The 25,599-nt window shown below is 29.1% G+C and overlaps 2 protein-coding genes across 4 annotated transcripts; one reads left to right on the plus strand and one right to left on the minus strand.

The window, feature by feature from the left end:
- Window positions 1-7,098: 7,098 nt before the first annotated feature.
- Window positions 7,099-11,713, plus strand: LOC114188253 (ethylene-overproduction protein 1). The gene is made up of 4 exons (XM_028076828.1): window positions 7,099-9,844; window positions 10,261-10,552; window positions 10,642-10,951; window positions 11,071-11,713. The coding sequence occupies exons 1-4, from the start codon at window positions 7,857-7,859 to the stop codon at window positions 11,289-11,291; spliced, it is 2,811 nt and encodes a 936-aa protein (XP_027932629.1). The 5' UTR covers window positions 7,099-7,856; the 3' UTR covers window positions 11,292-11,713.
- A 371-nt stretch (window positions 11,714-12,084) lies between these two features.
- Window positions 12,085-16,457, minus strand: LOC114188256 (probable inactive receptor-like protein kinase At3g56050). Of its 3 annotated transcripts, XM_028076833.1 has the most exons (7): window positions 16,357-16,457; window positions 16,134-16,256; window positions 15,308-15,440; window positions 13,517-14,039; window positions 13,248-13,438; window positions 13,032-13,164; window positions 12,085-12,920 (listed from the first exon to the last, which is right to left on the minus strand). In XM_028076833.1, exons 4-7 carry the CDS (start codon window positions 13,710-13,712, stop codon window positions 12,310-12,312), a joined length of 1,131 nt encoding a protein of 376 aa, XP_027932634.1. In that variant the 5' UTR covers window positions 13,713-14,039; window positions 15,308-15,440; window positions 16,134-16,256; window positions 16,357-16,457; the 3' UTR covers window positions 12,085-12,309. The 3 variants fall into 3 exon arrangements, with proteins under 3 accessions (XP_027932634.1, XP_027932633.1, XP_027932632.1); XM_028076832.1 differs by having other exon boundaries at window positions 13,517-14,300; window positions 15,316-15,440; window positions 16,134-16,457; XM_028076831.1 differs by having other exon boundaries at window positions 16,134-16,457.
- Window positions 16,458-25,599: the final 9,142 nt, after the last annotated feature.

Here is a 25,599-nt window from a genome sequence, read left to right on the forward strand (position 1 = left end):
GATGTCATTAACACATTGCTTTTAATAGGTTTTTTTATTGATTAAAATTTATTGAAATCTAATAAATAATGAGATAAGTTTATGAGATAAGCATGGAAGTCTTTCTGAGACACCGTTTCTTCATGTCTGTCTTGGCTGGCTCATGAATGTGGACAAGCCAAACAGATGTAACCTTTTTTTCTTTTTCTTCAGAAACACACAGGATTAGTATCAAAGATATGTTCTGTGTTCAAGCACTATCTTCTTTTTGTGTGTGCTTTGTCTTCTTTTATTTATTTTTTCTTTACTTGTGTAAACATTCTTATGAGAATGAATCAATCCTGGTTGTTACTGAACCAACCATTGTTTATTTTTTAAATGCAGGACCTTGTTGTGTAATTTATTTTCTTATGATTTTATTTTGATTAATGTTTTCTTGTTAAGTTTTAATTTGCTTGGAATGATTACAGTTTTGTGCTGATTGTTCTTAGAAATTCTTAGAAATTTGATGTCTATATAATTCCTTTTGACTCTAGAAGTATGGTATTGGTTATCAAATCCCCTTGTTAACAAATATGATTTCTTGTACTACTCTTCATATTTTTAAATGTAAATTATTTGATGTTATGATGAAATAAGTATATAGGTGCAAATAATGTTAAGAAATTACTAACTTTACAAGAAAATGTTATTTTTTTTAACAAATCTGCTGCATTATCTTAAATAAATTCGATTAGTTAAGATGTTCAAAAATTTGTTATTTAATAAATATCTAATTCGAAGTGTGCAAGTAATTTTGTATATACAGTCCAAGTAATAATTATAAGCCATTATCATCATAATATTATTACTTGTATGAACAACGTATTTAAATAATGTAATTTTTTAAATTTATTATTACTTGTAATTTTTATTACTTGTAAGCCATTATAAGCCATTATCATCAAAAATTTATTATTACTTGTAATTTTTATAATCTTTAAATAATGTTCTTATTTGATTTATAATTTTTTTTATCATACATATTTATGTTCTTATTTGATTTATAAAAATTATATTTTATCATACGTATTTACGTATTTTTATACTTTTATTGGATAAATGTTTTAGAAGATATTGAACATTTTACCAATATGAAAAATATTAGCAGTTAAGTGAAACAATTAAAAATATCAGTGACCAGTTAATTGTCCTTTGCCTGGCTAATTAATTAAAAATAAAAATTAGAAAGCGTTTATTCCTATCCAAAGTTTGTATCCTTTTCTTAATTTCTCCATTTTGTTTTCCTTTAATAGATGTTGTAGTCATAGGCTTTGATTTTTGTTCCTTGGACACATGTATCTATCTTTCAGTAATAATAGGCTTTGGGTCGCTACTAGACATTTTATTTCTCCACCTTTATACTTTCAATTTGCACTCCCATCATTTTTATTTTATTTTTAGATTATATAATCTAAAATTTAAAGTGTATTTTGAAATATAATTTAAAAGATATTTTTACTTTGTGTGTATTCTAAATTATATAATTAAATTTTATTTTTCATTTATATTTCACAATATATATAATTTGAAATATTAAAAAATATATTTTGAATTGTACATGGTAGAATAAAAAAATTACGAAATTGGAAATTCAAATTATGAAGGTGCAGGAAGAAATGGCCTTTTGTGTAATAATATTTATGGGCTTTAATAGCATGACTATGTTATTTTCACCACAGTTTTGTCTATTCTCGCTTAACTATTGAAATACATAACGTGCTTTAAAAAGTTCATTCCCAAAATATCATATATATTTCAGAATGCTTGTTCCATAAATTTTATTATGGAAAATCCTATTCCAAAATTTTTTTTTAAAATATTATTCGAAAACTTCTAAAAAATATTATTTTGGAAAATTTTTAGAATAAGTAATCTCCAAATCACTTTTATAAAGAATACAATGGTCCTTTCAAAAAATTGTGGGGGTGCAGGAAGAAAAGCCCAGAAAGATGACATGTTAGAATAACAGGCAATAGGTTTTGGGCTCTGGTACCAGGTCATATGTGTTGGGATTTTCTTCTTTAATTTCTTTAAGTCACCCTTTTATCAATTTAAGAATAAATTTGTGAGAATGTAAAAAATACATCGTCAAAAGTTTATTAAAAAATAAATGAGAAGTGACCAAGAAATTAATGGGAGTGCAGCCTTTATGTTATTTTTGTTTGTCTTATTCTCTATTGTCTTTTTCAATGGGCCTTTATGTCCAAGCAAGATGGAGGTGACAGAGAGTATTTTTAGTTTAATTGATTTTTAAGAACATTGAATTTTCAAGAAATCAAATCAATATAAAATTCTTTCAGTCCATTTTAAAGTTTGTTACTTGTGCGATGTCTTTGTTCTCTTTTAATGTTGGTTTTCAAGAAAGAAGAGGATTTGACCATTTTCTCTAAAATTAAATTTTTGAATTTTTTGAAATTTTTGAAAGATCAGACATTGCCTAGAATAAATTAGGAAGTGAGTATTAGTAATTATATAATGAACTCTAAGTTTATAGTATTTGTTATCCTAAGTTAAAGACACTTTAAGTTTGTAGTTAGCTTTTCTTATGCTCTTGTAGTAGAGTGTTGTGAAGTTTTAGTTAAATTTTTACTTTAAAAAGTATAAGTGTATTTGAGATCAGAAAGTATTATTCTTTAGTTGTCTTTATACATTAGTTATGATTGTTCTCGAATTTTTGAATTTTCAAGTTATATTTTTGTGTTTCTTCTGTTGATCTTATACATGTCTTTAATTATTTTTTCCTTATATATAGTTATTTTAATTGAATTCTAATTACTTTCATAAGATAAATGGATGTTTTTTCTAAAACACACTGTGTGTTTGATTTTGGTTCAAATTTTTAATTTCACTTTCTAAAACAATAATTAATTTAAGGGTCTTGCTAACCAGTGCCCTTAGGCACTGGTTAAGAATAATTAATATACATTGGATTCTACAAAAGTATATAGATAATTAATATACTTTAAAAACTAATTAAATAATAAAATAACTATATTTTAATGTTGCTAAAAATTAGATATAAGAAAATTTAAATTAACAAAAAACTAACAAAAAAATAGTGTTAAACATCTAAAACTTAAAAAAAAATAACATAAGAAAGTATAAATTAATAGAAAAACCAACAAAAAAAAAATAGTGTTAAGCATCTAAAATGTTACAAAAAAGGAATAATTAAAGTGTCAATTTAAGACTTAATTGATTTTTTTTTCTTTTTAGTAAAGACCTTAAAAATTTCAAAATCTTGTTTTGTAATAGTAAGTTATTGTCTACACATTTAAAAGAATATTTTTGTCTTTTTAAAATTTATTATGTGCATTTATACTATTTTAATTACTGTATTTAATTATTTTAGTTTTTAATATAAAAATGATAATATCAAAACACATTTATTATTTTTTAACCGGTACTTTAGGACACCGGTCATCATTCTCCATAATTTAACGTTGATCTTCTTCAACAAGGTGTTGTGCTACAACATCAAATAAAAAAGTATGTTATTTTATAAAAGGTTTGTTATCTGACATGTGACCTTTTTCTCTCATGCTACTATCATTGCTTGTCTATTTATGCTTTAAAAAAAAATGTGTTGCTGCATGAAATTGTGTTTTCTTTTATGAAGGAAGAAGAAAAAAGCAAAGTTGTTGGAACTTTGTAATAAAAGTATTGAAGTAGACAATTTGAATTTGGTGCAAAGTCCTGTTAACTCAACTGTATTCTACTGTTTGATTCCACACCTGACTTACTTGCATTTACTTTGACATTCATTTCTACCTTACAACTCTACTTCAATTATTTCAATCACACTTCTTCCATAATTACTTTTTTTTTTCTTTTTCCACTTGCAATATTCACATTTAGTTTCTTTTAGTCTTTTAAATTTAGTTTAATTATAATTGAAGTTCCAGTAATAGGGTACAATCAAAATATATTTTAAAAGGCAGGGTTTGGGATAATGATTGAAGTATTTCACATGTGGTACTTCTCCTGAAAAAATATATATAATATTATTCTTTTATTCTCAAATTTTATGATCATCAATCATAAATCTAACTTCTGAATATCTCTGCTGCAAAAGCAGAACAGTGAAAAAAATCAGGAAAAGAGATGAGACTAATGAGAAAATTTATATAAGAAGCATTATCCAGGAATGAAAGTGAAATAAATTAAAAAAGTGTACTACCACAATTCTTAATTTCTTTTGAAAGAAATATAACTACAAAAAAAAAATAAAATTCATGTGTTAATATTATTTTAAGGTTTTTAAAGTAATAAGAATTTGTATTATTTTTATAAAATTAAATATATTTTTTATTCTTTATACTTTATCAAAATATAGAGCATCCTCTCCAATAAATAACATATAGAGTTTATATTATATAATTCATTGTAAAATTTGGTTTGTTGCATGAAAAATATTTCTTTATTCAAGAAAATATTTTATATCACCCTCATAGAGATTAAATACTTTATAATTTAGTTTAAAAATAATACAAAGATGAAAAATATATTTATCTTATTTTATTATTAATTATGTTATTTTTTTATAAAACAAAATATATTATGATTCTTAATTTTTTTTACGTGATTTAGTATAAATTATTAATTGATGTATCATTATATTTTTTTTAAAAGATCAATTATCTACATTAAATTACGTTAAAAATAAAAGATAAAAATGAAAAAGTGAGATTCATAATATAATTTATTTTTCTTTTTTACCTTACAATTTTCTATGCATATATCTCTTTCCCTTCTACTGAACACAGTACTGAATAAGTGAAAAGCAATAAATATCTCTTGATGCCATTACTACTGAGAAGCAAAAACTGACACATCAAAAGTGTGATGAAATTAATGAATTGAAAGTTGATTCATGTTCAAACCAAGAAACTATAAATACAATCTCATTGCATTACGAGTCCACTTGTTTATCATCACGTGATCATGTAGTAGCTCTTAATTTTCTTCGCAAAACAACACAACACAAACAAATATATAGATTTATACCACTTTTTAGATCTCTGCACACTATGTCAGTCACCTCACCTAAGCAAATGCTACGTACCTTCACCAACATTTTTACTTATAAAAATAAGAAAGATTGATTCAGTTTTTTTTCTTATATAAATAGAATGGATGGTGAAAAATACATACATGATAAGAAAATTAAGAAAATAAAGTAATGATGAAAGTAACTTTTTCTCTACATGCTAAAAGAAATTAATTATTCACGACTCTCTTATGTTAAAAAAAATTAGTTTCCCGCAACAAAATTACCGTGTCAATATATATATATATATTATAAATCAGTTTTGTAATGTTCGGTTAAGTTTAAAATTAACTTTTTAACGTGATATTAGAATTTTAACAATTTGTTATTTATTAGGTATATCATGTCACTTTTTATTTTTAAATAAATATATTTTAATAAATATCTGACAAATAACAGCAAATAACAATCGTAGAGAGGAAGCTGTTTATCAACCGTAGATTAGAAATGACGTGATATATAAATGATAAAACTTGCTCCAATTGTTTTATGATAAAATTTTCATGTGAGTTAATCCTAGGTGCATGCTTAGCCTCTTTTCTTTAACCCTTTACTTTTGTAATCTGAACACACATAATCATGAATTTTCCAAGTTGTGTCAAAAGCGAAGATACTCTCAGAAAGTATTGACCAAGAGTTCTGTGCCACACAGGAAATAGCAACTCTCCAGATTTGCATAGATTTGAGGAATCGTTTCTTATGGAAAGATATTCACTTCAGCTTTTCTTTTCATAAATATGAACTGTTTTTTTTTTCTTTTTATCTGTGAAAAGATAAAATGATCGATATGCTTTGCATACCGAACAAAATAGATATAATGATAAATCCTATATTGATTAGAGATAAGGTCAATTTATAATATATAAATGAGTACAATTTTTATCTTATAGATCGATTTTGTAAGATTAAATTAGGTTTAAAAGTTTACTTCTAACGATGATATATATTTGATTATTTTTGTTTTATTTTAATTATTTATCATTTAATTATATATAGAGTAGCTTAACTGTGTTGAAGAATCATTGAATACAATAAAATGCATGAGGGAGTGTGATATTGAGACTTTTTTTTAGTACAACTTTTTATAAAAGGCAATTGAGTCATTTTCCACAATTTGCTTTGTGGGGGCAACACTGGAGAAGAACATGGTTGAGTTGTGTCACATGGTGATTCTAGTGGTGTGTGATACTTTTTCTTGTGATTTTGTTCTCTTCAAATCAGTAAATATATATACTCCTACTTGTGTTGACGTGCAGATATTATTCTTTTGTACATGCATCATATACATCCAATTATTGCTACAATCTCTATGCCAAACAACCATCATGCATAATTGTTCAAACCTAAATAAATATTTTGCAAATGCTGTTCCTAAATCTACCATCAATAATTTGGTCTTCAGATTTGATGTTTTTTACCTCTTAATTTATTTAGACGTGGCCAATCATATCCTCCAAATTCATGTGCCGTCGAGATGTAGTGGACCTTTTTAATTATTTTCCAACACATAATATTTTATGTTATACATCGTAATTGGATCATATGTTGTACAAAGAATATATAATAGAATATTGAGGTCCCAGAAGGACATGAATTTGACATTCAACCAATATAAACAAAAGAATTCATAGTAGATTTCATGGGTTTTTTTTTTTTTTTTTTATGGATTATATAGGTATTCTGGTACACTCAATAAATTTTATATCGTTTAAGAATTGAAATCAAGCGAAATTTATATATTTCTATCTCCCTCTTCTCAAGACGCCTTTTAAAAATAAAATCGTAATAACTTTAACTCACATTTGAATTATTTCCAACAAAATTAGACAAAGGGTAGGGTATGTGAAATTTCAATTTTTTTCTATTATTATTATTATTGCTACAATTATCTTTTGAAGAGGAGAGAGGGGTATTTTAAAGTGTGAATGCATGTTTGGTGTTGATAAGACCACTTAACATAAAAATAATAATTGGATTGGTTACACAACTCACTCCACCTTATTATGCACTTTGCTTGGCATGCAATTCCATCTCAATCCGAATATTTGAACAATAATGATAAATTAAGATAAAGGTGCGGAGGTAATAAAGAAGAAATCTGTTCATGATTAAGGTAGGATTCACTTTGGTGGTGGAATAAATAAATAATCTGTGACTCTGTGTTCTACTTTTTTAATACAGCAAAAAGAAAAGAAAAGGAAAAATGATCATGGAACCAGTTGACCAGATTTGCATGCTGTTGTCCCAAATTGGAGTGGTTCTTCTCTAGGATCTGTAATTGTGTGATTCTCTTTCTCTCTCTCTCTCTTTGTGTTTGTGAAGTCACAAATGGAGTCAGTTAATGGCACTGGTTTAACTACTAGTTGCTAACTTTGTTTATTTACACCATAAACACACCAACCTTCTCATTCATTCATTCATTCATTGTGTGTTGATGTGTTGAGTCCTATTCTGATTCTAAAAACATACATTATCCAAAGCTAGAAAATTCCACTCCTTTTTAGAAAAAAAGGAGATGCCAAATTCAGTTTAGGCCATTGCTCTTCAACAAATACCATTCCCTTTCTTCTTGTTGCCTAAAACCTTGTAGCCCCTGCAACCTTCTAACTCATCTCTCTTTTTCTATCTATGTTGCTCAGAGCCTGCAAAAAAAAAAAATTACAAAATAGCAAAATGAAGTTCCTTCACTCAAAGGATCACACCACGTGTTTGTGTTTATTCAAAGTTCTGAACTTGAGATAAAGGGGTTGAAACTTGAAACCAAAGAGCCTGTAATTGATCAGAGATGCGTGGGCTCAAGCTTACCGAGCGTTTCAAGAGCATTCAAGTTCATGCTCTCAGTTCTACTTCATCTGAAACAAACGGTGGCAATGGCAACAAAGGCTCGGAAACAATATGTGGTAATAGCAGCAAGACCAAACCTCGGAACAACCTTAACAGGAACCGAAGCTTAATACCATCATGGTCAAAAACCAAATCCAGCACCAACAACAACTCAACCTCAGTATTTGCAAACCTGATCCCTCTTCACCTCCCTTCCACCGACACCATTGAACCATCCCTGGAACCTTACTTTAAGCCCATCAATCTTGTAGAGACCTTATCAGAGTTCTATCAGCGCATGGAGTTTTGTTCACAGTCCAACAAAGCCGTAATGTGTGTGGAACAGTGGTCTCTTTTGCGCGGCCTTGGTGATCAGAAAATACTTAGAAGATGTCTCAGGACAGCATGCCAAAATGCTGAGGATGTGCTCTCCAAGGCTGTGTTGTCTGCATGGTTGAGGTTTGAGAGGAGGGATGATGAGCTTGTTGGTCTGTGTTCAATGGATTGTGGTGGTTATGTTCTTGAGTGTCCAAAGAAGAATTTGGAACCCGGATTTCGCCCCTGTTCGGTTAATGATCACTGCCAGTGTCAACAAGAGCTAATTAAGGAAACCTGTACTGAGGGTGTGTGTGAGTCAGATGAGGAAAGTGATATTCTGTTTTGTGTTGGGAGTGAAGAAATCAGTTGTGTCAGGTGCAGAATTGCTGCTCTTTCATACCCTTTTAATGCTATGCTCTATGGTGGCTTTGCTGAGTCCAAAATGAGCAAGATTGATTTCTCGGGAAATGGGATATGTCCAAAGGGAATGAGGGCTGTGGAGTTCTACAGCAGGACCAAAAGATTGGACCTTTTCTGCCCAATGACAGTTTTGGAGCTTCTGTCCTTTGCCAATAGATTTTGTTGTGAGGAGATGAGTTCTGCCTGTGATGCCCATTTGGCTTCAATTGTGGTGAATGTTGAAGATGCATTGATGCTTATTGAGTATGGATTGGAAGAGAGAGCCACCCTTCTTGTAGTGGCTTGCTTACAAGTGTTTCTCAGGGAGCTTCCAAATTCTCTGCATAATCCAAAGGTGGCAAAAATACTGTGCAGCTGTGAGGCACAAGAAAGGTTAGCCAGTGTGGGGTGTGCCTCTTTCTTGTTATACTACTTCCTGAGTCAAGTGGCTATGGAGGAAAGCATGGTGTCTAAAACAACATTGATGTTGCTGGAGAGAATGGGAGAGTGTGCCACAGAAAAATGGCAGACAGCCATCGCATTCCACCAATTGGGGTGTGTGTTGGTTGAAAGGAAAGAATACAAAGAGGCTCAGAACTGTTTTGAGGTAGCAGTTCAGGAGGGTCATGTTTATTCATTGGCTGGGGTGGCCAGAACTAAGTACAAGCAGGGTCAACCATATTCAGCCTATAAGTTAATCAGTTCTCTCATATTTGAGCATAAACCAGCTGGGTGGATGTATCAAGAGCGTGCACTATACAATATGGGAAAGGAGAAGAGTTTTGACTTAGATGTTGCAACTGAATTGGATCCTTCCCTTTCATTTCCATACAAATATAGAGCACTAGCAAAGGTGGAGGAGAAGCATATAGAGGAAGGGATTGCAGAGCTAAATAGGTTTATTGGATTTAAACTCTCCCCTGATTGCTTAGAATTGAGAGCGTGGTTGAATGTTGCACTTGAGGATTATGACAGTGCCATGAGAGATATTCGGGCAATGCTAACCATTGAACCGAATTATGTAACTTCACATGGGAAGATCAAAGGAGAATACTTGCTCCAACTCGTAAACCGTGGAGTTCAGCAGAAGAGTCAGGCTGATTGCTGGATGCAGCTATACCAGCAATGGTCTTGTGTAGATGATATTGGTTCTTTGGCTATTATACATCAGATGCTAGAGAATGAGCCTGGTAAGAGCCTTCTAGAGTTTCGTCAGTCTCTACTCCTATTGAGGTTAGTACATGCATAACTGAACCAGAAATATCTCTATAAGTTTCAATTGTGTTTATTATTGTCAACTTGTCAAGGATCCTTAGGACTAGTGTATGATATGGAACGGACCTACGTATACATTACGGTGTGCAGATGCACTCCTTAGTTTTTTTAAAATTATTACTACGTATATGAAAAAAGTTATTTTGTCCCCTTAATCTTATATATTTGAATTTGTTGGTCACTGCTCTATAATAGACCTGTGTATAGTGAGAGTGTACAAATAAACCACTTGACTTGTTTCCACTGACTTAGGGTCTTAGATCCCCCACTGATTGCGAGTGTCCATATTTTTGTTACAATGTAGCCATTTTTAGAAGTCAAGTTAGTTATATTTTGTAATGACAAGAGAATCCTCACATGTATGAAATTCACAGATTAAACTGTCAAAAGGCTGCAATGCACAGCTTGCGGTTGGCCAGAAACCACTCTAGCTCAATGCAAGAGAGGCTAATTTATGAAGGATGGATCCTATATGACACTGGCTATCGCGAAGAAGCTTTGGCGAGAGCTGACAGATCCATTGCAATTCAGCGATCATTTGAAGCTTTTTTTCTAAAAGCATATGTGATGGCAGATACAACTCTGGATCCTGAATCTTCTTCCTTTGTTATTCAGCTTCTAAAAGAAGCACTTAAATGTCCTTCAGACGGTCTTCGCAAAGGACAAGTCAGTGATCTGTTATACTAACACTATCTCTGTTGCAAGTGAAGTGAGTGTTGTGCAGTTATTTGATTGTCTTGTGCAATATTTTGCAGGCATGGAATAACTTGGGGAGTATTTATGTGGATTGTGGTAAGCTTGAGCTTGCAAAAGAATGCTACAAGAATGCACTTGCAATTAGGCACACAAGAGCTCATCAAGGTCTAGCACGCGTTTATCATCAGAAAAATCAAAGAAAAGCTGCATATGATGAGATGACCAGGCTAATTGAGAAGGCAGAGAGCAATGCCTCAGCATATGAGAAAAGATCAGAATACTGTGACCGCGAGATGGCAAAGGTTGATCTTGATGTTGCAACTCAACTTGATCCTTTAAGAACCTATCCATATAGATACAGAGCAGCAGGTACTTTCTCTTATTGCACATTCAATTTTATTATCTGTAGTTAGAGTACTACTTAAGAAATTTGGATATCAGTTTCTTCTATTTCTACCATTTTTTAAACTTCTCAAATGTATGACCAGTGATGATGGATGAGCAAAAAGAAACTGAAGCTGTAGAAGAACTCACCAAGGCCATCAAATTCAAACCTGATATGCAAATGCTTCACCTAAGAGCAGCATTTTATGAGTCAATGGGGGACCTATCATCTGCTCTACAAGATTGTCAGGCTTCTCTTTGCTTAGACCCAAACCATGCAGGCACACTTGATCTATATCGAAGGATACGAAAGTTGAACTTCTAATCTTTGAGTGTATGAACATCAGAAAGATAAAATGTGCAGGTCTTATTACACAACTGATGGGGAATGGAGAATTTCCAAATGACTGATATTTACCATCAGAAATCTCGGAACAATCATCTTACAATAAAGATAGAAAGGAACGGATGGTATGGATTGTGGAAACAAAAGCAAGAACCGATACATTTTGAATGGATGGAGAAAAAGATGGACAAGTGACACTAAGTTATTATGTGTTATATTATCGAATAGGGAGGATGATTCAGGTGTAAATCACAGGAATTTCAGAATAGTAAATGCATTGATTTGATATGTATCTCTGTGAGCCATATTTATAGAATTTGTCTCACTATTTAAGCATCCTCTTGTACAGTTACAGAGTTATAAAGAGCTTCAGTCCACTTGTTTCCTGCCTTTTTCTTAAATAAGGAAGAAAGAACAAATAATCACCTTGCAACTAGAAATTCACGTGTTCGTTTTGAAAGAAATTGACAGACCAAATGGGAGAGTGTACTCTAAAAGGTTCCATTGCAACCATCTTCTTCTCGGTTTGTTGTTATTCATGGTCTATAGTACTTAGTACATCAGGTACACTAAGAATACCCAATGGAAAAGATGAGATAATCTTTTTCTTATCCTTCTACCTTCCAAGGATAATACTTTAGAGAAAAGCAACTCCTTGAAGTTTTGAATTTGTCTTCATATGACAAAAAAATGAGACTTGTTTCTTTCGCATTATAGACTAACATAGTTCTCTTGTACCAGCCTTTTTCACACTAAAGAGAAGCAAAATTCATCTATACAAGCATAAAAACAAATTCATTCCTTAACTAGCTACAAAATCAAATTGTTCTACTGAGACAAAAGTTGTTTCTTCTGTTCATCCTACTTCAGTTAGCTTCAAAAGAACAAGAATCTAAAACATAACTGCGAAAATAAAAATTAAAAAATGGCATCAAACTCCAAATTCAGAGTTGTTGTTCAGATTATTATCCCTGAAAGACATAGTTTTCATTTTGAGTTATGGATTCACGTCTGAACTTAAGTCAGGGGACATAATTTCTATTTCTGCCCACCAAAGAGGTGATGCTTTTGGAGTTGCTCCGTCAGGTCCTATGGTGGTGATTTCCTTCAACTTAGAAGTAACCTCCCTCATGGTTGGTCTTTTTTCTGGATCAGGATCTACACAGATGTTAATCACTTCTTCCCATTTCTCGATTTCATTTGCTTGCAAAGAGTTCAGGTTTGAATCCACCATGTCTCTCAAGGGTTGTCCCTTTATATATTCTGCTGCCCAATCTTCAAATAAACCATTCTCCACTGCGAAGGGAATTCTTCCTGTAATCAATTCAAACAATAGTACTCCAAAGCTGTAAACATTGGCCTTGACATATTCTGGAGCTGTTTCTAAGAGCTGTGCAGATTCAGAACCCTTCTTTGTAGAGACTATGTCAGTCCAGAAACTAAAGTCTGATAATTTAGCAGCATAATCTTCAGTCAGATATACAGAGGAAGATAGTATGTTTCTATAGGCAATGGGTGGTGTCAGCTCATGCATGTGCTCCAGACAATAAGCTATTCCCATAGCTATCCTTATTCTCATTCCCCAGTCTAGTCTTTCTGCTTCTCGAACTGCAAGACATGAACGAATGCTATCAATACAATTCTAATTGCAATGATTCTTTAAGGCACATGCTCGTTTATATAACCATGCAAGTAAATTTTGAACAAAACAGCACTCACTGTGTAGATGCTCAAATAGAGTTCCATTTGGAGCATACTCAAAAACCATCATCCTTGTGAATGGCTTATTCTCTTCACAATATCCAATTAGATTCACAAAATTTTTGTGGTTAACTCTTGACAACATTGCTATCTGGAATCATGAAAAAGAAGAGGTTCAGAACTAAAACCAGGCAAATGTAGCACATTTTCTACCTTTGTTTCCTGCATGCATACCTTCTTTCGGAATTGAGTTTCCAGATTTTTGGACCAGTTATGGGATGAAGTCACTGCAGAGGATACTACAGCTATCTCAACTCCACTGGAGAGAGTCCCCTTATAAACAGTCCCATCAGGCAGTGAACCAATAATGTTGCTGAAATACTCACAAGCTACTTCAAGTTCTGTTCTTTTCAGACTAGGAACACCTGAATCAATACATGCTCAATGAGTACGCCATTTCAAATAACAAAGTGCTTGTAAAGGATGGAAAGAGCAGCGGTTACCTGTTAAAAAGGCTTTCTGAAGCTGGCCACTCAACCCTGTGGCCCAAGGTTTTACAGTGACAACCTTGTTGCTTCTGAAGCAAAGAAAAACAACGAGTGACACCAAAATGAAGGAGAAGCCGCCAAGTGTGGACCATATAATGACAGCGTGTTGGTTTGTGTTTGAAGTGTTTGCAGATGAAGCAGGAGAAGGCATTGAAACCCAATTGGAGTGTGGTGGTGTGGACAGAAGCGTAGGTGGATTTGGTGGAGGTGATGTGTGTGGAGTTGGTGCTGGCACAGGTGAAGGTGAGGGTGAAAGAGAGAAAAGAAACCGGAGAGAGATGGAGAAGGTGAAGGCGATAATTCTGGAGAATCTGAGAGACTCTGTGATGGTGAAAAAGGCTCTGAAAGTGGTGATAATGTGGAGGGAAAAGGTGAAGGTGATGGTGATGGTGAAAGAGTTTCTTTGTCATCATCAACACCATTTGCTGCTTGGAGAAGTTTCCTTATGGATGATGTATCTCCATGTTCACCAATGTGCCTGTCACAAGCAGGCAATTTTAAACATAATCTGATGCATCAAGTACCCAACAGTTCATGATGATGATGATGATGATGACACCCAAGCATCACTATATTAGACTTGCAAGAAAAGAAAACAGTCATATATAAAATCTATGCTGTGTATAGAAGCTATGTAAGGAAAAGGAAAAAGCAAAGTTCAAAAGCAAAAACACAGATCTTTCAAGTTCCTGCGAGATGAATAACTCTTCACAAGTGTACCATATCAAATGGAGGTCATCTATGCAAAAGTTAAGACACACATCGTAAAGTATCAGAGGGAAAATTACATTGACTCCTATTTTTCTATTTTTCTATCATTTACTCTTTGACGTATTTAACGTGGTCCATTGATTCTAGATCATCAAATATATATTTCAATGAAAAAACTTTATCTTTCTATTTAAATGGAGAATGGTAAGAGAATAATTGATTTTTTTAGAATAAACAAAATAAATTGAAAATTTTTATGAGAATATTTTAATTGTTTAAAATTTTTAATTCTAAAAAATAAGATTTTTTTTTCATATTCTATTTTATCACCTTTTAATTCTCTCATAGTTTATTATATTATTTTTATTTTCACAAATTTTCATTCTTTATTTATCTTATAAAAAAAAGTGTTTTACGAAGTGATTTCATCGTGGATAAATGAAAAATGATTTCTTAACACAAAAAGTTGTATTAATACCTAAAATAAATTTAGAGAAATAATAAAAATGATGAGGTTACAAGTTATATATGATGTAATAGAAAAAAGGAAATAGAAAGAAAAAACAAGTATGTGATAGATATAGACGAAATCAACGTGTATATATATTATTACTTTTTAAAAATATAACAACTAATACTTCTAACATCCATTTTTAGATGTGTTTCATATATCTCAAAAATAAAGACAACACTTAATTGTATACATTAACCTAACCAATAATATCCTCTTTCTAAGAGACACTATAAGATCCTTGACTACTATAAACGTCATCAACGAAAATATTCCATGAACATCAAATATAGGATTAAATTACTATAGCATTCATGTTCTTAGAAAATACTATAAAAAAAAAGTTAAGTAATTTTCTAAAATTTAAATTCAATTAAGTTGATTCTTGAAAAAGCTTTTCATTATCCTCTAATGAATAGAGCTAGAGAACAATAACAAAAACTCCTGAAAAAAGTAATTATCTGTTGATAAATCTTGCAGATGAATAGAGTTTGGAAGATGTGAAAAGTTAAGAGGTTGCATACAAGGATACAACTCTGCCATGGGAGCATTCTATTCCAAACCAGGAACAGTGATCAACCACTTCTCTATTCCAACTCCATGAACTTCCCAATGGATCTCTCACCACTTTCTCCTTCATCTTTTGCAGTGCCAACCCTGCACACATGTTCACCTATATCACTGTGTTTTTCCATAATTTCTTCAAAAGTACAATATTAATTTGAAAGCCGTTTTTGTTACTTCTAATAAAACCAATCCAAATTAAAATTTTCTAGGATGTGTAAAATTAATAAAACTAAGTCTTATTAATCTTAATCTTACTTGAGTCAATTATCAAAAATATTTTTTTTTTTAAACTTAAAATAGGCTACTTAAGGCTAACAACAATTTCGGTTTTTCATGTTTTAAATTTAATCTCAAAAGTTCCAAAAAAGAAACTTCAATTTATCTATTATTGAAATATTTCTCTTAATCAAGTTAGTCATATGTCACATCACCTCAAATTAACGTTTTAATATGAAAAAAAAACAGGCAAAAAATATAATTTGACCTTAAAGAAACACTTAAAAGAGAAATCATTATATTTACATTTATTCATAATCAACTTAATTTTTAGTATCTTTTAATATATAGAATACATAATCTATTTGAAAATATTTAGAGCTTATATTCTAATGATTTCTTCATTTAAATTTAAAGGATTTAACCTAAAAAAACGTATAATCCAAAACCCATCTCATGAATCTAGGAAACAACAAAATTAGAAAAAAAACAAAAAACATGCAACAACCTTAAGAAACAACATTAGTATAATGATTAGAGCGATAGTGCATTGAGATTTGGAGTCACCTTCTGAGTTGAGAGTGGAACACCGAACAGGTTCCATGGTGAAGGTGAATAGCAGAGAGAGCAGCGCCAGAAGCACGCGTAGTAGCTTCAACCAAGTGATGAATCTCCACCGTTCTTCCATATCTGAAACAATCAATTGGTATATGATCTTCTGAAACTATGGAGAAGCAAACACAGCGTCACCGACGCAAGAATGTTAACGAAATGATGAAAATGGACAGACAGAGTCCGATAAAACGGCTTCTTATGTTTACGAATCAGCGTTTGGCTTTTGCGGTGAACAAGTAGAACGTGGATTTGTTCACCGTTTGGTGCATTGAGTTGGAGAAGTCGTAAACGCATCTATTCTATTTATACAACTATATATATTCTCAACCTTTACCATCACTTCCTACACAAACTCACGTGTTGCTCCTATATTTATTTTTTTTTATTTTTATAAATGCATTTAACTTAGTTAATGTGACATTTAAATGCATTAATTATTTAAAATTAATTGGTATTTTCAATTTATAATGTAATTATTTTTTTTATTTGGTTTTATTTTTATAAAAATACATTAATTCTTTTGTTCTAATAAAATACTACTAAAAATTCTCATATTACATGAGAATTTTCTTGCAAATTTGTTAAAAAAAATTGTAAGAAAAGACTTTTTCCTGCTATTTTTTCAAAGAATTTTAATTGGTAGATAATTTCTTTGTGAGTAATTATTTCTTATAAAATTATAAAATTCGCAAATATTTCTTACAAAATTTGTTGCAAAAAATGTTTTATACAAAAATATTTTGCAAAAAATATCATTAGCAATTTCTTGCAAATTTTTTTTTATAACAAAATTTATAGGTACTTCTTAAAAAAAATTCAAAACAAAATTGGCAGAAAATATGAATTTTTTTTTAATAGTGAAATATGGTTATGTATAATTCCCTATGTTATCACTTTCTTTTCTTTTTTTTCCTCCACACAATAGATACATGCGTAAATGATTTAATAATTAAAACATTTAAATATATAATTAGTAAAAAACAACTAATGTGAATTTAAAGTTTTCAAATCACAAAATAAAATAAATTTGTAAACTATTAAGAACAATATTTCATTTTAAATAAAAACACTTGATTTCCTATTTTAAAAAGTTTAGTTTTTCCACATGTTTGTTTTTTATATTTATTTTGATTAATTCAACTCCAAACTTAATATACTTCTTTAAATAATTATTAAAAACTAGTTTAATTGATTGAAATAAAAATAAAAAGGAGAACAAAATTAAAAATAGACAAAAAAAGTGTAGATAATTTAAAATAGGAAGACGTCTATTTAAAACATAGGAATAAAAAATCAAATTATTGTGGATTAATATATAGAGAGAGGTGGAGAGATATATTTTTTTAACAACATAAACACCCTTAAGAAGAGAAAGAAAAGTGATAAATATGATAAGTCATGTATGATACGTAAAATACACAGAAAGATAAATATAAAAATAACAAATGTTAAGAAAGATTGCTCACATTATTGTTTGAGTCAACTCGTAATTGGAAAAGTGATTTTACATTATCGTTGTTGACTAATCATTTATATTTTAATCGTCATGTTAAATGTTTTAAGTTTTAAATTATTTTTATTAAATTATTACTTAATTTGTAATGTCTTCTGTTTATGAAATAATATTATGGTTAACATAAGTTCTTTTTTTTTATAAGAAAAAAATCTTTTATCTTTTTATACAATATTTTACTTTCATTTCTAATGGACTTAAACTTATAAATACGAACTTATTAGTGTAAAACCAAACTTATTTAATCTCAAAATAACTCTATAAAAAACAGCACAAAAGAAATATAGATTTACAGATTCAAACTGATAAAAATATTCATGTTTATATGCTATTTTTGAAGTTTTAAAAGCTATACCGAATCATTATTAAGCTAAAGATAAAATAAGTCCATATATTATATATTAGCATTTGACTTTTGCTAAAATTTTAATCTCACGCGGTTTTTCTCGTTTGCCTTTTTCCCTTAAACCAAGTCCCACTTTTCTAACAATTATATAGTTAATCATGCACATATACGAAAAATTCTACGTACGAGAATTGACTGCTTATACGTCACTCATACGTGAATGATTTTGAAAATTTGTATAGATGTATAAGCCTAACTTTTAGAGTGATGGTTAACTTCTTATCTAATTTTTGAAATGTGAGTGGGAGATATTTGTAGAAGTCCATAATTCACATATGTATCATGTGAATCCTTCTTCCATATGTTTTCTTCAACTTTATAAAATTTTGTAGAGAAACTAAAAATGTAGTTAAATAGGTGATTTTGCAGGAGAGACAAACATAAATGAGACTTGAGTTCAACCACATAAGATATTGACATTATTCTCAACTCAAAACCTTAAACAATGGGTTTATGTATCTTTATCCTTATACAGTGTTCTATTTTCTCATTTCTAGTCAATGTGAGACTTAGACTCACACTTAAATTTCTAACCCTTATATAATATGAAATTGTCTTATTTTTTTTATCGATGATGAAATTTCTGCTAGAAAAATGTGTAGATTATAGTTGTGAATGACTTTTCTTTAATCAAAAAGAGTAGTTAGATGTTAATTTGTGCCTAATTATCAAAATCTTTTCCCTAACATCCACGAGTGGAACATGGAGAATTGGGGCAAAAGATATTGATGGAGTGAAAAACAAGTAAGAGCAAGATGTTGGGGTTGGGTGCGTGAGTGTAACATTCCATTAAAAAAAGGAACAATAAGAATAAGGAGAACGAAATCCAATCTTCTCTGAATGTGACACCACAAAACGATGAACATCATCCATTGTTGCTCTCTTTCTGCATATTGTTCTTCAAATATTAGAAGATACTGTTACCCGGAAAAAAAATTGAGCATTTAATTGAGAGAATAGTTGAGATTTTATGAATCTACAAATTTGTAATAAACAATAAATGGTTAAAAGTTTTCTTCTCCTCTTTCAGTTTTATATTTTTTTCTCTTTTTCATAAAAAAAAAAATGTTTTTGGCACTCAAACGACATTAGTTATCTTAAAATATTTTAGCAAACTTATTCAGTACACACTAGCTTTTTAATTAATGAATATTCTTTAATGTTTTGCTGCAAACCATAGGACATAATAACAATTCAACTTTCTTTAATGCCGAAAGCCAGCTTCACAACGACATCAGAATTACCAAGAAATTGATGCTCCACCCTGTAAATTAACTTTGAGTAATTAAGCACTAATTAACCTAAATGAAGGTGGTGATGCCAATTATAGCAATAAAGATTAAGTCTGTTATGTTGAACAAGCCGTTCCCAGGCAACATTAAATAGACCATATTTTATATGTTTCTAGATTTGAAAATAATCGTCTGACCCAAATATAAGAAAAATAATTGATTAAATTAGTTAATGCATTTTATGTTTACTAGATTAAATTTAAAAATGTTCTCTTCTCTCTCTAAAGTATACCTAATTAAAAGTTGACTTTATAAACAAAAGGCAGAGAAAACAGAAATATATACCATTACATAAAGATGAGATCGATAATATTTGCTATAGTTATTTTTTTTTATTGTATTTGAATTTTGTTAAAATTTTACATTAATTACAAAGTAGACAATTTTATAATATATAAATAAAATATAAATTTCACATTATAAATTATAAATTAATTTTGTAAAATTGAATTAGATTAAAAATTTATTTCTTAATTAACAAAATTTAGTAATGACGTGATGAAAGTTTATCGGTGAATGGTTTAATTACTTAATTTAGTAATTAATTAATTAATTAGTGTTTATGTTGATGAGCTTAGTGGAGCTAGGTTCGTAACCTTTATCAGCGAATGGACAAGACAGGGTCTTTGTTTTAGCAGAAAACGGCATGCAACCTGTTCTGAATGCGTCACCGTCACGCTAAGCTATCTAACTCTATACCCAACTTCAAGTGCTTCCATCTCTTCTTCATTCATCTTTGGGACAATGCATTATTATATTTATATATATTTCCATCACATCAAATTATTGTGATGCTAATATCAGTTTCTTTCGTATTTGTTTTAATCTTAATTTTTTTTCCATCTTCTACATGTTAAGGAATATTAGTTTAATCTTCGTATATAAAGACGTCAAATGTGTCATATTATATAAATTTACATATAAGTTTAGACTAAATTTTAAGTTTAAAACAAAACAAAAGTTTAATGTTTTGTATAGGATTTAAAATTAATTTAAAATATTTTTAGAAATATTTAATAAAACGTTAATTTTAGTTAGAATATCATCATAAGATTTATAAAAAAAGTACATTAGAGTAAATTTAAGGAGGGATAATATTGTTTCATTTTTACAAAAATTGAGATTAAATTGAAACTAAAAACAAATATAGGAACCAAATTGAATCATTTTGACACGTGACACAACTGTAAAGTGACATGTGTAAAAAATAAAAAAATTCAAAAATTCAAAAAAATCATAAATTGACATGTGACGTTGACTTTAACAGCGTCTGGTCAAATTAACGGTAAGGACTAAATTGAATCATTTTTAAGAAAATGATGACCAAATTGAGACAACAACAAAATTGAGGACCAAACTGATATTACTTAACAAATAGAATGACCAAAAGAATAATTTAACCTTATTTTTAACAAAGAACACTATTATGCACAATGGTGGATCTTCACCAAAATTTTTTAGGAGTCAAAATAATATACTCAAAATTTATATATTTAGTATTATTGTGACTAATTCAATTAAAATGAATACATAATCTAGTATATCTATAACTATCAAAGAAATTAAACATATATAAAGGAATGTTTATCTTTTTTTTCATATTTTTGAACTCATGGTAATTGAACCATAATTAAATTTTTCAATTAACTTTTTTCGATGTAAATAACCAAATTATCTACAAAATATTCATCTTTCATTTTATTAACGTGCATTTGATTCAAAAAAGTCTTCACAAGCTTTCATTTCATTGTTATGCGATGAGAAATCATATTATCATATTTTTATCTTCACCGACAGTTTTTCTATCAATTTTAAAAAATAAATTTATTCTTTTATTTTTCATCAATATACCTATTTAGAAAATAAGTTTAAGAATAGAAAATAATTTATCATAATCTAATCAAAAGTTGAGACATAATTACTAAAAAAAACTATGATAATCAAGTTAAAATTAAAAATCGGCTATGAAAAATAAAATAATATATTGCTTCTTCTCCTATATTAATAAAAAATAAATATACTAAAAGGTCATGAGATAAAAAATAGTGCTAAATGTTAAATAAATATTTCACTAGATACAAGAGAAAGTTACCTATTTTTATTTATTTATGAATGGAAGAGAAGATATGAAAAAATATAAAGAAAATAATGAATTTTTATCTAACTTTTTTTTAATAACAAAAGAAAATAAATAAGCATGAGAGATTAATATAATATACGAAAAACTCAAAAAATAAAAAATATCTTAATAATTTTATTTTTTTATATATTTAATTTTATATTTTATTATTTTGTTATTTTATTTTATAAAATAAATTAAAAATGTTTAATTTAATTTTTATTAATTTTTAATATAATATTAACTTAATTTAAAAAGATACATACAATTTAAAAATTTTAAAATTTATATAATTAAAAAAATTTAAAATATAAATAAAATAAAAATAATTCAAAAAATTTGGGGAGGGGGCCGTGACCCCGCTGCCCCTTCTAACATCTGCCTCTGATTATGCAGCTTGAGAAACCTTAATTAATTTCCTAACTAATACAGTTTGAAGATTGTGCTCTAAGATTAATATCAAAATTTATTAAGTCGTTCCATGTAATAAAAAGTGAATGCCCTAACCATTATATTTTAATAGATCCCAATGCATGGAACATGGAATAAGAAATGTTTAATAATTTAATGATACTCACTTTGCATTCCTATTTTTAAAACGAGTCTAAATTAGGTGTCTTTTATAAAAGAATAACACGGTTAACAATGCATCATATATCACTATCTGATACTTTATTTTTATTTTTATTTTTTTGTAAAGTTATTTTGTTGTCACGTATCAATTCTTGATATATGACAATCTCAGTGTCAATGTCAGGTGTGCAAAATGTCATTGTCTTAACTTCAATTTAGTCTTTATATATATATAAATATATATATATATATATATATATATATATATATATATATATCATTATTTCAATTTAGTCCTCACTTCTGTGTCTTTGATTCATATTTTTCCTAATTTTTTTAATAATTGAAATATATTTTTATAATCTATTTTTTATAAAATTAAAATTAATTAAGAATAAATATTTTTACAAAATTAAGTACTGATATTTATATTAAAATTTAGTGGTCAACGAATACATTAATAAAATATGGGTTAATAATATACAATAATGTAATATGTTAAAAAGTAATTTTTAATAAAAAATATTAGTATAACATTTATACAAATAATAAATTTGATCTGAAATTGGGAAAAGACAATCACTACTAGAAATTCTCATATTACATGGGATTTTTCTTGTAAATTTGTTAAAAAAATTTGCAGGAAGAGATTTTTTTCTGCCATTTTTTTTAAGAATTTTAATTGACGGTAATTCTTTCGTGGATAATCATTTCCTACAAAATTATAAAATTTGCAAGTATTTCCTACAAAATTTGTTGTGAAAAGTGTTTTATACAAAATATTTTACAAGAAAATTGGTAGCAATATCTTGCAAATTTTTTTTCACAACAAAATTTGTAGGTATTTCCTACGAAAAAATTTTCAAAACAAAATTGTCAGGAAATATGAATTTTTTTAGTAGTGAATATTACTCTATTTTGAAGAGAAAAAAAGTGGGTGACTATATTATTCTATTAGTATAATATTTTTTTACCACAAAATATTAATGTAAATATCAGTACTTAATTTTATAAAAATATTTATACTTAATTAGTTTCAATCTTATAAAAACTAATAGATTAAAGAATATACTTCAATTATTAAAAAAAATTGAACCAAAGACATAAAAGTGGAAACTAAATTGAAACAATGAAATATATATGGGGACAAAATTGAGATAAGTAGAATAAAATTTCACACACATGACACTGACATTGTCACGTGTCACACCAGAAACTTGATATGTGACAACAAAAAAGTTTGTAAAAAAAATTAAAATTAAAAAAAAACTAGAGAATGACACACACCATTAACGACATTAATTCTTTTTTTCAAAAGACCTAATTGAGGTAATTTTTAAAAGTTGAAACGCAATTGACACTTTTTTAACCATAGATACCAAATTGACACACTTCTACAAAAAATAAGTATCATCCAAATAATTAAATCAATCATAAAACATGTTACAACTAGATAAAACTCAGAATTCAAAAAGATCATGAGTGTGTGAGTTTTTTCACGTTTAACATTTTATAATTTCTAAAATAATTTTATAAATGGTTTTCACCAAGAATGAAAATATTTGTAAAAACTTATTTAGATTTTTAAATTAATGTATTTAATTTTTTTTAAATGATAAAATACTAAACAGTAGCATTCTTAGATATAATATTTGTAAAACTATAAAATGTAAAAATATTCCGTAAAAGATGTGCTAAAATTTGTCAGGCATGAAATGCTTGTCCTGTGAACACCTAATACAACTTATTTCTATAGGTTAAAATATTCTATTGGTCTACGTTTTTGTTCAAAAATCTTAATCAGATCTTAAGATTTTTTTAGTCTCAATTAAGTCCATATTTTTGAAAATGCGTAACAATTAAATCCATTTCGTTAGTATGGTGGTAACGGTGTTTAAGATGTGACACGTGTCAGCACCTCATTTTTTTTTTTAATTTTTGTTGATTTTTTTAAATTTTTTTTTTTGAAAATTATTCATTTGACGTGTCACGTCAATATTGTGCCACGTGTCAAGTCAGTAAAGGTGACACATGTCAAGTCATTGTCCGAATCTCAATTTGGTCCATATGTTTGTTACTTTGATTACATTTCAGTCCATTTATTTTAAAATTTTAAATATATTTAATTTAACTTTTAACAAAATTGTTTTAAAATTTTATATTTAAATTTATGAAATTGTTATTTTTAAACCAACTCTAACATTTGTATATAAATTATTTAAAACAATTTTGTAACAAGTTAAAATAAATATTTTAAAATTTTTAAAACAAAATATAAGTAAAGTTTAATGTAAAATAAAAATTTAAATAAACTTAATATTATTAAATTGTTTAATAAAAATAGGTGTAGTTATGCCTTTGGTCCCCATTTTAGAATCAAAATCTCAAATTGGTACCCGAATTTTTAAAAGTTTTGTATGGAAGGGTGCAAATCAATGACTAATCCTGTGAATATAAAGGAAAACTTTAACCAGGAAGGTGGAATTCAAAGAGTAAATGAGACATACTTCAGGAGTTTGATTGGGTATTTGATGTAACAATAACAAGATCAAAATTATTGTTAGGATCAAACGCTTTTAGACAAAAAATTATAGCCATTAGTCTTGTGACCCGGCCCACTTAGCCTCCGTCACGGTACAATTGATGCCACATGCAACAATCTACCTCTCAGCAATTGTCCTACTATGAATCTCACTTGAATTGTGACTTGGCCCACCAACCCACAAAAATCTCCCCCTTAACAATTGCCCACCAAAAATTGAACTCGTGATCTTGGCTCTGATACTAATTGTTAGGATCAAGCGCTTACCACTAGACTAAAAGCCATAGCTATTAGTCAGGGTGCAACTCTTTTTACTTAAGAGTGTAATAGCTCAAGTGTCACGATCCAATTGTGACCCAACCTACTTGACCTCTGTCATGGGACAATTTATGTCACATGCAACACATGTTAACTATTATAAGTATTTTTATCTTGTTCATGCATTGTACAAGTGACACACCTGAAGGCTGCAAGAAGACTAATTAGATACATCAAAGCTACAACTAATTTTGGCATTAAGTTCAAGAAAAGCAAGAGTTTCAAGTTGTTGGAGTTTTTTAACGGTGTCTAGGCAGGTTCGTTGATGACATGGAAAGCACCTCAGAATATTTCTTTAGTCTTGGACGTGGAGTTTTCTCTTGAAGTTCAAAAAGTAAGAAACACCAAATCTATTTATTATTGAAAGAGAGTTTATTGTTGCAACTCTTACTATCAATCAAGCCTTGTGCCTTAGGAAAATATTGAATGATCTTAATTTTGAGTAGACGGAAGACACTAAAATCTTTATTGAGAATCAAGTTTCAATAACTATTTCTCATAATCTTATATTATATAAAAAGAACTATACACTTCAACATCAATGTTTTTCTTAGGATAATTTAATAACTCTTACTATTAGAAGACTAACAAGAAAATGCTTGATATTAAATACTACAAAGCAGTAGGAAAAAATGCTACAAAGCACCAAAAAGAG

This window comes from Vigna unguiculata, chromosome 6, assembly GCF_004118075.2.
Source record: "Vigna unguiculata cultivar IT97K-499-35 chromosome 6, ASM411807v1, whole genome shotgun sequence".
Classification (NCBI taxonomy): domain Eukaryota; kingdom Viridiplantae; phylum Streptophyta; class Magnoliopsida; order Fabales; family Fabaceae; genus Vigna; species Vigna unguiculata.